Source organism: Phyllobates terribilis, unplaced genomic scaffold (assembly GCF_046119375.1).
Source record: "Phyllobates terribilis strain yellow unplaced genomic scaffold, ASM4611937v1 Scaffold_4__5_contigs__length_816908805, whole genome shotgun sequence".
Lineage (NCBI taxonomy): Eukaryota > Metazoa > Chordata > Amphibia > Anura > Dendrobatidae > Phyllobates > Phyllobates terribilis.
This window is the reverse complement of record NW_027362764.1, coordinates 5,541,131-5,556,698: the sequence shown is the minus strand read 5'-3', so window position 1 is coordinate 5,556,698 and position 15,568 is coordinate 5,541,131. Positions and strand designations below refer to the sequence as shown.

The window sequence follows — 15,568 nt, the reverse complement described above, 5'->3', positions numbered from 1 at the left end:
GTACTGACGAGTCCTGTGTTTGATACATTGTATCCTCTGAGCGCCTGTGACCCTGTACTGACGAGTCCTGTGTTTGATACATTGTATCCTCTGAGCGCCTGTGACCCTGTACTGACGAGTCCTGTGTTTGATACATTGTATCCTCTGCTCTGAGCGCCTGTGACCCTGTACTGACGAGTCCTGTGTTTGATACATTGTATCCTGAGCGCCTGTTACCCTGTACTGACGAGTCCTGTGTTTGATACATTGTATCCTCTGAGCGCCTGTGACCCTGTACTGACGAGTCCTGTGTTTGATACATTGTATCCTCTGAGCTGCTTGTTGTTACAGTGTATCCGTCTTACACTGGACACATTTGTATCCACTCCTCGGCTCAGCGGGGGACCTGTGACAAGTGTTCTCAGTCACTGACAGCAAGCAGAGATTGCAGCCCTCCCCATTCTGCACGGCGATGGTTGGTGGCCGCAGGCTCCGCATGTCACCCTGAAAGGCGGCAGAAGAGCAGAGGACTCCGGCCACAGTTCTTCTTAGAAATTGGGGAATTGCACTTTTAGCACTTACCAGCCATAATCCTATCAACTAAAGAGAACGACAAAGGAGCCATTGACCGAACTGGGGGAGGGGTAGAAATGTGCGCGGGTTATATATATATATATATATATATATATATATATATATATATATATATATATATATATATATATATATATATATATATATATATATATATATATATATATATAAAATGCCCAATTATAGCTGATCTGCTACACGGGAAGGGAGGCCAACAGAGTAACAATATGTAAGGGGTGGACGACCCCTTTAAGGCGGCCATATTTGTCAGCCTTAGCAGTAACAGAGAGCTAGAGACTGGATTCAAGAGCGAAAAAGCACAAAAAAAAGCGAGAGGCGATGGCGGCCATTACTGGGAATATTCTCAGGATCCCGCACATCAGTACAGTATCGTCACCCGTAGTCAGTTACCTGCTCAGGTCGGAGCGTTATCATCCAGTCACAGGGCGCCATTATCCTGGCGGCCATGTTAGAAAGAACCATTCCTCCGAACCATGGGGGGAGGAAGTGTCACAGGATCGGGGGCACAAGCAGAAGAGTTGTCAGCTCTGCAGCGAGACTCAGAAGAGTAAGAACCAAACGTCAGGAAATGCAGAGTCACCGGGGCCAGCGCAACACTTCCTCTGCTATCTGCGCAACAAAACCACCACAAGCGAGCGCACCGCCGGCACCATGACAACCTGTGCCCTGCGAGCGGAGGCATCCTCCCCCGAACACAGAGATGCAGGTCATCAGTGTCACGGAAAATTATGTACTGCCCCTTTAAAATGTTTTTTTTTTTTTTCCTCCACATATCTTTGCTTTAAGCTTTGACTTAAAGGGGCAGTCAAGGTTCAAACACTTTCCTCACGGTGAGGTCTTATCTTTTATGGCCTCATTGGCATTTTTTTTTTTCTTTATAGCTCCAATTTCTCCTATAAAATTTTCATAAAATTCTGAATCTGAGTCTTCAGTTTTTCATCAGAATGTGTCCACCAGGGGGTGCTGTATTCCAATGTAATTGTGCTGATAGATGTCCCCGCCTCACACCCCTAGCATCCACTAGGAGGCAGTATGCGCTCAGGATGACAAGAAGCCTATGATAGTTCCTTGTTTTACATCCTAATTTGTCCACTAGGGGGAGCTATAACGCCGCAGCAAATTCGACTCTGTACAAGTTCTTCATGTCACGACCTCTGAGCGCAATGTTATCACCTGAGATGAATGAGGAGCACAGCTGCCTAAACGGAAAGGCAGGACCAGAAAAAAGGAATGGTTAATGCAGACCAACAGTTTAAGCCACGAGCAACCACAAGGAGGCGATGTCTGGGGGGTCGGAGACTAAGTCATCTGGAGGACAACCGGCTCATGCTCCAGTCACAAGAAGCAAGACTTCTGCTGGTGTGTTGGGTGATCCGCAGCCTGTCTACCTTGCACAATTATCAGAAAACAGCGTCCTAGGAACACTCCTAATAATCATGCAGTGTGAATGTGCCCCTAGTTTGCTTAAAAAAAAAAAACATTGGTCTCAGCAGCGTACGGACTTGTGTAACCAATATGTGCTGCCGAGAACGACAGACTATGCAACAGAACATGAGACGAGCAGTCGGCGTCTGAACAGGCTACTAAACTGCCTCCAATCAGGAGAAATGGGGCAATCAGCGGCCGTCTAACACCAGAGGTCGTTCAGCGTGAACCCACCTCTGCCGGATTATCAGGAGCCAGCTCAGGGGAACGCCGATAACCACGCAGAGTAAATCCAGCCGACATCGCCATCAGTACAAGTACAGAGATCAATAAGATGGTGCAATATTCCTTTAAGAGGAACCATAATATAAAAATACACAAGAAAAACCTCAAACCACAAAAACAAAGAATCAAAAGGGAAAAAAAAATAAATGAGGTGAAAATGGAAACTGGCTGAGAGCGGCGCCGACCTGATAGAGATCTGGAGATGTGCGGAGGACAGGCTGCTGCTCACAGGAGAGGACGGGACAGAGGACGGGCTGCTGCTCACAGGAGAGGACCGGACAGAGGACGGGCTGCTGCTCACAGGTGAGGACCAGACAGAGGACGGGCTGCTGCTCACAGGTGAGGACCGGACAGAGGACAGGCTGCTGCTCACAGGAGAGGACCGGACAGAGGACGGGCTGCTGCTCACAGGAGAGGACCGGACAGAGGACGGGCTGCTGCTCACAGGAGAGGACCGGACAGAGGACGGGCTGCTGCTCACAGGAGAGGACCGGACAGAGGACGGGCTGCTGCTCACAGGTGAGGACCAGACAGAGGACGGGCTGCTGCTCACAGGTGAGGACCGGACAGAGGACAGGCTGCTGCTCACAGGAGAGGACGGGACAGAGGAAATGGCTGCTGCTCACAGGTGAGGACGGGACAGAGGAAATGGCTGCTGCTCACAGGTGAGGACGGGACAGAGGAAATGGCTGCTGCTCACAGGTGAGGACGGGACAGAGGAAATGGCTGCTGCTCACAGGTGAGGACGGGACAGAGGACATGCTGCTGCTCACAGGTGAGGAGCGGACAGAGGACAGGCTGCTGCTCACAGGTGAGGACCAGACAGAGGACATGCTGCTGCTCACAGGTGAGGAGCGGACAGAGGACAGGCTGCTGCTCACAGGTGAGGAGCGGACAGAGGACAGGCTGCTGCTCACAGGTGAGGAGCGGACAGAGGACAGGCTGCTGCTCACAGGTGAGGAGCGGACAGAGGACAGGCTGCTGCTCACAGGTGAGGAGCGGACAGAGGACGGGCTGCTGCTCACAGGAGAGGACGGGACAGAGGACGGGCTGCTGCTCACAGGTGAGGACCGGACAGAGGACAGGCTGCTGCTCACAGGTGAGGACCGGACAGAGGACAGGCTGCTGCTCACAGGTGAGGAGCGGACAGAGGACGGGCTGCTGCTCACAGGTGAGGACGGGACAGAGGACAGGCTGCTGCTCACAGGTGAGGAGCGGACAGAGGACGGGCTGCTGCTCACAGGTGAGGAGCGGACAGAGGACGGGCTGCTGCTCACAGGTGAGGACCGGACAGAGGACAGGCTGCTGCTCACAGGTGAGGAGCGGACAGAGGACAGGCTGCTGCTCACAGGAGAGGACGGGACAGAGGACAGGCTGCTGCTCACAGGTGAGGAGCGGACAGAGGACGGGCTGCTGCTCACAGGTGAGGAGCGGACAGAGGACGGGCTGCTGCTCACAGGTGAGGAGCGGACAGAGGACGGGCTGCTGCTCACAGGAGAGGACGGGACAGAGGAAATGGCTGCTGCTCACAGGTGAGGACCGGACAGAGGACGGGCTGCTGCTCACAGGTGAGGACCGGACAGAGGACGGGCTGCTGCTCACAGGTGAGGACCGGACAGAGGACGGGCTGCTGCTCACAGGTGAGGACCGGACAGAGGACAGGCTGCTGCTCACAGGTGAGGAGCGGACAGAGGACAGGCTGCTGCTCACAGGTGAGGAGCGGACAGAGGACAGGCTGCTGCTCACAGGAGAGGACGGGACAGAGGAAATGGCTGCTGCTCACAGGTGAGGACCGGACAGAGGACGGGCTGCTGCTCACAGGTGAGGAGCGGACAGAGGACAGACTGCTGCTCACAGGTGAGGACGGGACAGAGGAAATGGCTGCTGCTCACAGGTGAGGACCGGACAGAGGACGGGCTGCTGCTCACAGGTGAGGACCGGACAGAGGACGGGCTGCTGCTCACAGGTGAGGACCGGACAGAGGACGGGCTGCTGCTCACAGGTGAGGAGCGGACAGAGGACAGGCTGCTGCTCACAGGTGAGGAGCGGACACAGGACAGGCTGCTGCTCACAGGTGAGGACCGGACAGAGGACGGGCTGCTGCTCACAGGTGAGGACCGGACAGAGGACATGCTGCTGCTCACAGGTGAGGACCGGACAGAGGACGGGCTGCTGCTCACAGGTGAGGACCGGACAGAGGACAGGCTGCTGCTCACAGGTGAGGACCAGACAGAGGACGGGCTGCTGCTCACAGGAGAGGACGGGACAGAGGACAGGCTGCTGCTCACAGGTGAGGACCGGACAGAGGACGGGCTGCTGCTCACAGGTGAGGACCGGACAGAGGACGGGCTGCTGCTCACAGGTGAGGACCGGACAGAGGACATGCTGCTGCTCACAGGTGAGGACCGGACAGAGGACGGGCTGCTGCTCACAGGTGAGGACCGGACAGAGGACGGGCTGCTGCTCACAGGAGAGGATGGGACAGAGGACGGGCTGCTGCTCACAGGTGAGGACCGGACAGAGGACGGGCTGCTGCTCACAGGTGAGGACCGGACAGAGGACAGGCTGCTGCTCACAGGTGAGGACCGGACAGAGGACGGGCTGCTGCTCACAGGTGAGGACCGGACAGAGGACAGGCTGCTGCTCACAGGTGAGGACCAGACAGAGGACAGGCTGCTGCTCACAGGTGAGGACCGGACAAAGGACGGGATGTAATTTCTCTCCTCCGATCGGAGGACACAAAGTAGAATTCTTAGAGGGATTGTCCACTTTAGCCCATCTGAAGGTAACAGGTGGATCCCTCTCAATGACGTAAGGTAGTGCAGCTGCACAGAGCGATGATCGCTTCCTCATCGTGGCCAAAACGAACTCCACAATCCGAAAGTCACCAAAGAGGACAATCACTTTAATAGTCAGCCAATGAATGTACTCTCTGTATGGGTTACACTCGGTTCTCAGGATCTCTGCAGACAGTGAAAACCTCCAGTGGATAATTAGCTCTCCGGTGATTCGCAGCTCTGGTGGTGGCACTGAGCCCTGCACCTGTGCGTCCATCACAGGACCGGAAGCGTCCTGTCCGCTGACCCCGAGCGCAGATCTAACAACCTCTTTACTGAGAGCAGAATTCCTTTTATAACGGCTAAAACCAATGGAGAAGAAGCCGCTAGAGTAACAGCTCCAACCGGGGGCCAAACTACAACTCCCATCATGGAGACTACAGAGTTGGGCTCATTGCCCTGAAATGCGTCAGGCTGAATAGCAGTCAGGCCACGGGCATCCATGTAACCAGCCGGGTGATGTGCAGGGCGCCGCGTGCCCTCTCCGGCCAGGAACCAGTTAAACCTTCCCAGTATAAACCTTCCACTTCCTTTATAAACAGTTATTATAACCGCTCTCCGCGCTGTTTATATTCACGGCTGAGAACAGCAGCGCCGAGAAAACGCGGAGAAGTGGGAAGAAAACGGAGATCTCTAAATATAAAATGTGACTTAAAGGGCAACTCCACCCATCACCGAGACAAGTCACAACAACCCCGAGTCACATGGGGGAGATTATATAACAAACGTTACTAGACCCCTTTATTTTACATGGAAAGTTCCCCCATCACAGGAGCCAGAGTCTACATCCTGGGAGGGGCTCCATCATGTGCCCTGCTGCCCTCTGCTGGCTGATGTAAGAAATACCAAAAAAAACTGGGGAAGGGAATCAAACACATTCATAAAACCTTCCATGAGAGCGTTACATAGTGTGTGCACTGTCCCTTTAAAAATACCTATGTACATTTCCAGGTACATTGGCCCACGTCCACATCACAAGTCACCAAGCGGTAACAACGTGGAGAAGAAAGCAAATATCTGCAAAGGCAATGAAAGATAAGAGTCAGGTGCGAGGAACCATGTCTCAGTGGCGGGGAGGTGCGAGGCGCCATGCACCGCGGGTCTAAGTGGCGGGGAGGTGCAAGGCACCATGCACCGCGGGTCTCAGTGGCGGGGAGGTGCGAGGCGCCATGCAGCACAGGTCTCAGTGGCGGGGAGGTGCGAGGCGCCATGCACCGCGGGTCTCAGTGGCGGGGAGGTGCGAGGCGCCATGCAGCACAGGTCTCAGTGGCGGGGAGGTGCGAGGCGCCATGCAGCGCGGGTCTCAGTGGCGGGGAGGTGCGAGGCGCCATGCAGCGCGGGTCTCAGTGGCGGGGAGGTGCGAGGCGCCATGCAGCGTGGGTCTCAGTGGCGGGAGGTGCGAGGCGCCATGCAGCGTGGGTCTCAGTGGCGGGGAGGTGCGAGGCGCCATGCAGCGTGGGTCTCAGTGGCGGGGAGGTGCGAGGCGCCATGCAGTGTGGGTCTCAGTGGCGGGGAGGTGCGAGGCGCCATGCAGCGTGGGTCTCAGTGGCGGGGAGGTGCGAGGCGCCACGCACCGTGGGTCTCAGTGGCGGGGAGGTGCGAGGCGCCATGCAGCGTGGGTCTCAGTGGCGGGGAGGTGCGAGGCGCCATGTCTCAGTGGCGGGGAGGTGTGAGGCGCCATGCAGCGCGGGTCTCAGTGGCGGGGAGGTGCGAGGCGCCATGCAGCGCGGGTCTCAGTGGCGGGGAGGTGCGAGGCGCCATGCAGCGCGGGTCTCAGTGGCGGGGAGGTGCGAGGCGCCATGCAGCGCGGGTCTCAGTGGCGGGGAGGTGCGAGGCGCCATGCAGCGCGGGTCTCAGTGGCGGGGAGGTGCGAGGCGCCATGCAGCGCGGGTCTCAGTGGCGGGGAGGTGCGAGGCGCCATGCAGCGCGGGTCTCAGTGGCGGGGAGGCGCGAGGCGCCATGCAGCCTGGGTCTCAGTGGCGGGGAGGCGCGAGGCGCCATGCAGCGTGGGTCTCAGTGGCGGGGAGGCGCGAGGCACCAAGGCTCTCAGAGTGGGAAATGTGTTTGTCCCTTTAATCGTACGTCTCCTGTACACAAAGGATGTAACGCCCGCTCTGAGGAATGAAGCGTACACATCCAGACATGAGGCTGCTCACTCCAGGAACTGGAAAATCAGGCTCTGGCCTCTGGGCGTGCTCCGTCTCCTCCTGCAAGAGCAAATCCACCGGCGTACGGGATGTTAAGAGAGGGCCCAACCAGCAAAGAACAGAAAACCAGAAGAGAAAGAAAGACTGGAGAAAGTTTGTTGATCTGGAAAGAGCCCGTCAAACAATACTTTATACTGCTTCCAAAGCGCTGCGTTATATGAACATAGGTGAATCCGTGTTCATTGAACCATTCACCGCACCCTATACATTGCACTGATCTAATTTCTCTTGTGGAGACCAGTGACTCCGCAAGAGAAATTGACATGCTGCGGTTTGGAAAGACGCGCCCCATGTCAGTGTCCGTGGGTGATCCGCAGGTGCACGGAGACGCATAGTGAACTTTCTACAAATCCCATCCATTATGCTGTGACATCCGGCCGCTGCAGGTTTGATGCTGTATAACACGCAGCGTCAAACCCACAGTGGCTCCTGGCCGTGTGCACACACCCTTAAAGAGACTTGAGCTTTATTCCGGCACGTTTAGGCTCATTAGCAAAAGCAACTTCACCAATAGTCGCAGAAAGTTACTTTACACCAGGACATGTGTTATGTATGGAGATGGAGGAAGAAGAGGGGGAAGTATAAGAAGAAGAAGGGGAAAGAGAAGAAGAAGAAGGGGAAAGAGAAGAAGAAGAAGGGGAAAGAGAAGAAGAAGAAGGGGAAAGAGAAGAAGAAGAAGGGGAAAGAGAAGAAGAAGAAGGGGAAAGAGAAGAAGAAGAAGGGGAAAGAGAAGAAGAAGAAGGGGAAAGAGAAGAAGAAGAAGGGGAAAGAGAAGAAGAAGGGGAAGAAGAAGAAGGGTAAGAAGAAGAAGAAGAAGGGTAAGAAGAAGAAGGGTAAGAAGAAGAAGAAGAAGGGTAAGAAGAAGAAGGGGAAGAAGAAGAAGAAGAAGGGGAAGAAGAAGAAGAAGAAGGGGAAGAAGAAGAAGAAGAAGGGGAAGAAGAAGAAGAAGAAGGGGAAGAAGAAGAAGAAGAAGGGGAAGAAGAAGAAGAAGGGGAAGAAGAAGAAGGGGAAGAAGAAGAAGAAGGGTAAGAAGAAGAAGAAGGGTAAGAAGAAGAAGAAGGGGAAGAAGAAGAAGAAGGAGAAGACGAAAAGGGAGAAGGAGAAGAAGAAGGAGAAGAAGAAGAAAAGGGAGAAGAAGGAGAAGAAGAAGAAGAAGAGGAGGGAGAAGAAGAAGAAGAGGGAGAAGAAGAAGAAGAAGAAGAGGGAGAAGAAGAAGAAGAAGAAGAGGGAGAAGAAGAAGAAGAAGAAGAGGGAGAAGAAGAAGAAGAGGGAGAAGAAGAAGAAGAAGAAGAGGGAGAAGAAGAAGAAGAGGGAGAAGAAGAAGAAGAGGGAGAAGAAGAAGAAGAAGAAGAAGAGGGAGAAGAAGAAGAAGAGGGAGAAGAAGAAGAAGAGGGAGAAGAAGAAGAGGAAGAGGGAGAAGAAGAAGAAGAAGAAGAAGAGGGAGAAGAAGAAGAAGAAGAGGGAGAAGAAGAAGAAGAGGGAGAAGAAGAGGAAGAGGGAGAAGAAGAGGAAGAGGGAGAAGAAGAGGAAGAGGGAGAAGAAGAAGAGGGAAAAGAAGAAGAAGAAGAAGAAGAAGAGGGAGAAGAAGAAGAGGGAAAAGAAGAAGAAGAAGAGGGAGAAGAAGAAGAGGAAGAGGGAGAGGAAGAAGAGGGAGAGGAAGAAGAAGAGGGAGAGGAAGAAGACAAGGGGGAGAAGAAGAAGAAAAGGGGGAGAAGAAGAAGAAAAGGGGAAGAAGAAGAAGAAAAGGGAGAGAAGAAGAAAAGGGGGAGAAGAAGAAGAGTTTGGCACCTTTCCCTAGATTTAGGTCACCTCTCCTTATTGGGATGCGAGGCCCATCCCATGGCTTGTAAGCCCCTGATGCGTGGCTCTTAGCTGTCTGCAGGAGCCACTCAAATGTAGCGACGTCCATAAGACACTTATACAGATAAAACCTGGGGGACGCCAGCTCCACCGCTCACGGTCTTATTGGCCGGAGGTCTCTTTAGGCCCACGACCTACACGGGATGGAGAGGAACACACATGACGCCAGCGCCCTGCAGTACGGATACAATAGAAAGCCCGTGCGGCACTCCTGTCTCCTGAGCCGCACAGCTATAGGGTTGTTTTTTTTTTTTAGTAATTGGTGGGTAACAGGGCCCGGAGCCCCACTGATCTTCCTGCAATTAAACTGACAAATTATATATATATATATATATATATATATATATATATATATATATATATATATATATATATATATATATATATATATATATATATACAGTGCCTACAAGTAGTATTCAACCCCCTGCAGATTTAGCTGGTTGACACATGCGGAATTAACTTGGCATTGTGACATTTGTACTGTAGATCAGCCTGGAAGTGGGAAATGCACTGCAGCAAATATTGTTTTTGTTTTTTTTTTATTTATTTTTTTAAAACGTTAAAAGTTAATTCAGAGTGTCATTTATTATTCAACCCCTCAAACCACAAGAATTCTGTTTGGTCCCCCTAAAGTATTAAGAAGTAGTTCAGGCACCAAGAATAATGAGCTTCACATGTGTGGATTAAAGATCTCTTTTGCCAGCCTTTTCTGACTATTTAAGACCCTCCCCAAACTTGTGAACAGCACTCAGACATGGTCAACATGGGAAAGACAAAGGAGCATTCCAAGGCCATCAGAGACAAGATCGTGGAGGGTCACAAGGCTGGCAAGGGGTACAAAACCCTTTCCAAGGAGTTGGGCCTACCTGTCTCCACTGTTGGGAGCATCATCCGTAAGTGGAAGGCTTATGGAACTACTGTTAGCCTTCCACGGCCAGGACAGCCTTTGAAAGTGTCCGAAGAGTCAAGGCTAACCCAAGGAAAACAAGGAAGGAGCTCCGGGAAGATCTCATGGCAGTGGGGACATTGGTTTCAGTCAATACCATAAGTAACGTACTCCACCGCAATGGTCTCCGTTCCAGACGAGCCCGTAAGGTACCTTTACTTTCAAAGCGTCATGTCAAGGCTCGTCTACAGTTTGCTCATGATCACTTGGAGGACTCTGAGACAGACTGGTTCAAGGTTCTATGGTCTGATGAGACCAAGATCGAGATCTTTGGTGCCAACCACACACGTGACGTTTGGAGACTGGATGGCACTGCATACGACCCCAAGAATACCATCCCTACAGTCAAGCATGGTGGTGGCAGCATCATGCTGTGGGGCCGTTTCTCTGCCAAGGGGCCTGGCCATCTGGTCCACATCAATGGGAAGATGGATAGCACGGCCTACCTGAAGATTTTGGCCAAGAACCTCCGCTCCTCTATCAAGGATCTTAAGATGGGTTGTAATTTCATCTTCCAACAAGACAACGACCCAAAGCACACAGCCAAGAAAACCAAGGCCTGGTTCAAGAGGGAAAAAGTCAAGGTGTTGGAGTGGCCTAGTCAGTCTCCTGACCTTAACCCAATTGAAAACTTGTGGAAGGAGCTCAAGAATAAAGTCCACATGAGACACCCAAAGAACCTAGATAACTTGGAGAAGATCTGCATGGAGGAGTGGGCCAAGATAACTCCACAGACCTGTGCCGGCCTGATCAGGTCTTATAAAAGACGATTATTAGCTGTAATTGCAAACAAGGGTTATTCCACAAAATATTAAACATAGGGGTTGTATAATAATTGACCCACACTTTTATGTTTAAAATTTAATAAAATTCAACTGAGCAACATAACTTTTTGGTTTGTAAGATTTATGCTTCTGTTCATAAAACCTACTCTCGTTTGCAGTTTGAAGGCTCTAACTTATTTGCATCTTATCAAACCAGCTAAATCTGCAGGGGGTTGAATACTACTTGTAGGCACTGTATATATATATATATATATATATATATATATATATATATATATATATATATATATATATATATATATCTAAAAGACACTCAGGACTCCTAAAACATTGGCTATATCCCAATATCCCCCCATTACGGAACTAATAGCACAAATGAAACATTATATGGAGGTAGAACAACATGCCCTATGTAATAAAGAGAAGCAAGGAGGCAAATACCTTCTAAAATGGAAATGTGGCACCCCAGGGGTCTGGTTTTCCACAGTAATGTAATGTTATGTCTGAGAGCAGGTGGGAGGTCCTTTGGTCAGGGATCCTGTGCATGCCACACCTCCTGCCCAGTCTTGGGAGGGGAAGAACTTCCCCTGTATAAACCCGGGGCTGAGGCAGGGTGAGTCAGACAAGGAGAGTGGAGACAAGAAGCAGCATAGGAAACAGCAGAGTTACAAGGAGTCAGGGGCTGGCAGCTGCAGAGCTCGCCCTGACTAAGAAGATTCTTTACCGGACCCGGAGTCCGAGGCTGTGGGGACTAACTCCTACCCAGCAGCAGAATCCGTCAGGCAGGGGATTTCAGGTCCTCTGGCCCAGAAGCCCGAAGGCACGGTCACACGCGTGGGACCAGCACCGCCATCGTGGAGCGGAAGCCATTAGAAGGCCCCGAGTCACCGGCCATACGGGTGAGCACCACACGGTACACTCAGGGACGTGGGCTACTTACATCAGCTTCTAGCAAGGTAGCCAGAAGAGTACAGTCAGTTTGGGAGGCCTACAACTACGCCTGGCCAGGGGAGATCCCATCTGCTCAAAGACTGACCAGGCCCCGTTTGCTAGCAAGTACTCCGGGAGGGTCTGTCGTTGTTACCAGTAAAGACCCTGAACTACACCGTACCGTCTCTGAGTGGTTCCTGCTACCCCCATCATCCACGTCGGCTGCCCTGAGGCCATACCCCTCCCGTTGGGGGTTATACTATCACGCTGCACAATCCTACCACCGGCCTCAGCGGTCTGCCCTGCAGCAGCAGCTTCCTGGCTGCACTCAACGGGTGGCGTAGTCATCAACTATTTACTACTAATAGACTGCCGTCTAGTTTGACTCCCTGGGCACGGACCGGGTCACCGCCACGAGACTACAACCCTCCACTGATCCGGCTCCGGGTAGGCTCCCGCGTGCGCAACGCAGCGCGACACAGGCCCAGGGGCGCGTCAACTTTGGCGTAGTCGGCAGGATTTCGTGCCCGCAACCACCGGGTACTGCGTGCCTGAAAAGCAAAGACTGTTCAAACTTACCAGTGGTGAAGGTTTCCCGCCATCCGGCGCCATCTTCTACCTTCTTCCCGCCATCCGCGAAGTTTTCCCGCCATCCGGTGCCATCTTCGACCTTCTTCCCGCCATCCGTGGAGTTTTCCCGCCATTGGACGCCATCTTGAGGACGCCGCGCGGGAAGAAGAGGGGCGTGGACTCCGAAAGCGCGCGAGAACTGAAGCCCCGCCTCACGTCCGGACGTTGCGTAAGGTCCTGGAAGGAGCCCAGCAGACGCCGACGTCACAGGAGCGCGACGGAAGGTCCTCAACCCTGACGATCCACTGCGGAGCCGCGGCCTACGGAAGAGGATCATCGCAAGGTAGGCCACGGTCCACTAGGGGGGAGGAAGATGTCGGATACGGAGGAGGGCTTCACTGCCTCAACCCCCGCCAGTGCTACCGCTGCTGCAGTTATGCCCTTCACCATGCCCTATATCCCGGGAGCAGCTTGGCTACCCCAGTACTCAGGGGAGTCACATACCCTGCATGACTTTAGAGAAAAGCTGGATAGCCTCTTCCAGGTGTACCCCCTCACAGAAGAGCAAAAAGTGAGCATCCTGGTGGCCCAACTAACCGGGGCAGCCAAAAGGGAAGTAAAATCCTGGCCACCTGGGAGGAAGACTGTCGCAGGGATACTAACCCGGCTGAAGAACACCTTTGATACCCGCACCTCAGCCGAGATTAAGCTTAGATTCTACGGGTGCAAGCAGCGAGCGCATGAGAGTATAAGGGACTATGCACTAAACCTACAAGAGGCCCTGAGGGCCATAAAGCAGACCGACCCTGATGGGGTGGGAAACGAGGACAGGCTATTGACTGAACAATTTATAGAGGGTTTATATTGCAATGCCCACCGAACCCAGTTGCGGGCAATGGCCTTACAGGATCCCCATCTGGACTTTGCACAGTTCAAGGATAGAGCTATCCGGGTGCTCCGAGAACCAGCACCGGGTGGCGTTGTTACCCACAGGCGCCCAGCTATCACTTACCACCAGGAGGCGGCGCCCTTGTCGGCAGGGCCTGTGGGAGCTGATGCGCAGGCCTTGGACAATGACCCGGCTCCAGACCTACACCATCAGGTCCAAGAGCTAGCTAAGAGCGTTGCTGCGCTAACCCGAACTGTGCAGTCTTTACAGGTTTCCACCCCAGGGAAGATCCAGCTGGCATCCGGACCGGAGGACATCCCGTGGCGTCGACCAAGGAGGACCCCACCGGCCAGAGGAAGACCCAGTGACCGATACAGCGAGGACGGACGACCCATCTGCCGCCGCTGCAATCAACCCGGACATATGGAAAGGTACTGTTCTTTAAACGGGCACAACCTGGGGTAGAGGGCCAACCCCCAGGAAAAAGATCACCAGGCCCATCGAACTGGCGCGACAGATATGTGGGAGGACGTCCAGTCTTGCCTGTGGTACTGGATGGCATTCCCATGAGTGCCCTACTGGATACCGGGTCACAGGTCACCACCATCCCGTACGTGCTCTTCAAGCAGTACTGGAATGACTCGGATATTACCCGCTACCCTGACGACGACTTGAGTATCATCGCCAGCAATGGCCAGCCCGTGCCACAGATCGGATTTAAAGAAGTGACCCTCAAAATCGGTAGAGTCGAACTAGCCGCACAGGGACTGATCATTGTAGATATTGATAAACATGAGAGTCACCCAAAAATAACTCTAGGAACTAACGTAATTGAAAATTGTCTTGCAGAGGTGATTTTCCTTCTACAGCAGGTTGCCAAGAACGCCAGCTCCGGCGAGCAGCGGGTGCTCCAGAAAGAGATCCGGGCACTGATGCAACGGCAACAAGTGGAACTCTCCGGCGGTGAGATTGGTAGCGTAAGAATGTGTGACCCTTTTCCTATTGCCATGCCCCCAAAAAGTGAAATGATGATTTGGTGCCGGGCAGCTATTGGTCTGAGAGGTAGAGATTACCAGGCAATGGTAGAACCAGTTTACTCAGACAGTAGGCCCACCATTTTGACAGCACGGGGGGTGGTCAATGTACGCCATGGGAGGGTGCCCATTCGCATAATAAATATCGGGGAGAGGGAAGTGTACCTGCCCCGGTATGCCACGCTAGCCAAATTATATACCACTAATCAAAATTCTATACAATCTGTGGAACCCTTGCCTCCATCTCACCCGGAGGAAGGTAACGGCTCTAAGAAAGACATGGAGGACTGGTGTCAGCAACTACATTTGGGTACTGATTCCACTCCCTCACATCAGAAACAAGGAGTCTATCGGGTGGTTCAAGAGTATGAGAGAGTGTTTAGTAAACACCCGTTAGACTTCGGGCGAGTCAAGGGGGTAGAACACCGCATCCCCACGGGAGATCATCCTCCCATAAAAGAGAGGTATCGACCCGTACCCCCTGCACATTACCAACACGCCAAGGGGATGCTTAGAGACATGAAGGAGGCTGGGGTAATCCGGGATAGCTGTAGCCCCTGGGCAGCCCCACTAGTTTTAGTCAAAAAGAAAGACAACACCATGAGGATGTGTGTAGATTACCGGAAAATCAACCGTATCACACACAAGGATGCGTACCCCTTACCAAGGATAGAGGAGTCATTGGCTGCTTTAAGATCTGCTAACTTCTTCTCTACCTTGGATCTCACTAGCGGGTACTGGCAGGTTCCTGTAGCAGAGGCGGACCGGGAGAAGACCGCATTCACCACCCCGATGGGACTTAGCGAGTTCACCTGCATGCCGTTCGGACTCTGCAACGCCCAAGGAACCTTCCAACGATTAATGGAGTGCTGTCTGGGCCACAGAAACTTCGAGACGGTCCTGTTGTACCTGGACGATGTCATCGTATACTCCAAAACTTATGAGGACCACCTGAAACACCTGGCGGAGGTGTTCGAAGCTCTGGCGAGTTACGGCCTAAAGGTGAAACCCTCCAAGTGTCACCTCCTGAAACCAAAGGTGCAATACCTGGGACACGTGGTGAGCGCTGACGGAGTGGCTCCCGACCCCGATAAGATCACCGCAATTAAGGGATGGCCAAGCCCCTCCAGCGTAAAAGAAGTGCGGCAGTTCCTAGGGTTGGTAGGCTACTACCGAAGGTTTATTCCCGGTTTCACCAAAAAG

At 53.0% G+C, this 15,568-nt stretch overlaps 1 protein-coding gene across 4 annotated transcripts in view; it reads right to left on the bottom strand.

The window, feature by feature from the left end:
- Positions 1–15,568, bottom strand: part of NBEAL2 (neurobeachin like 2) — a 127,653-nt gene that overhangs the window by 69,706 nt on the left and 42,379 nt on the right. For 3 of the 4 annotated variants that reach the window (XM_073677092.1, XM_073677093.1, XM_073677095.1), the window contains exon 1: positions 985–1,071. The exons of the other annotated variant lie outside the window; for it this stretch is intronic. In XM_073677092.1, the coding sequence (XP_073533193.1) occupies positions 985–1,056 (72 nt within the window). In that variant the 5' untranslated portion in view covers positions 1,057–1,071. Of the gene's footprint in view, positions 1–984; positions 1,072–15,568 lie in introns of those variants that run through there. 4 annotated transcript variants of the gene reach the window in all.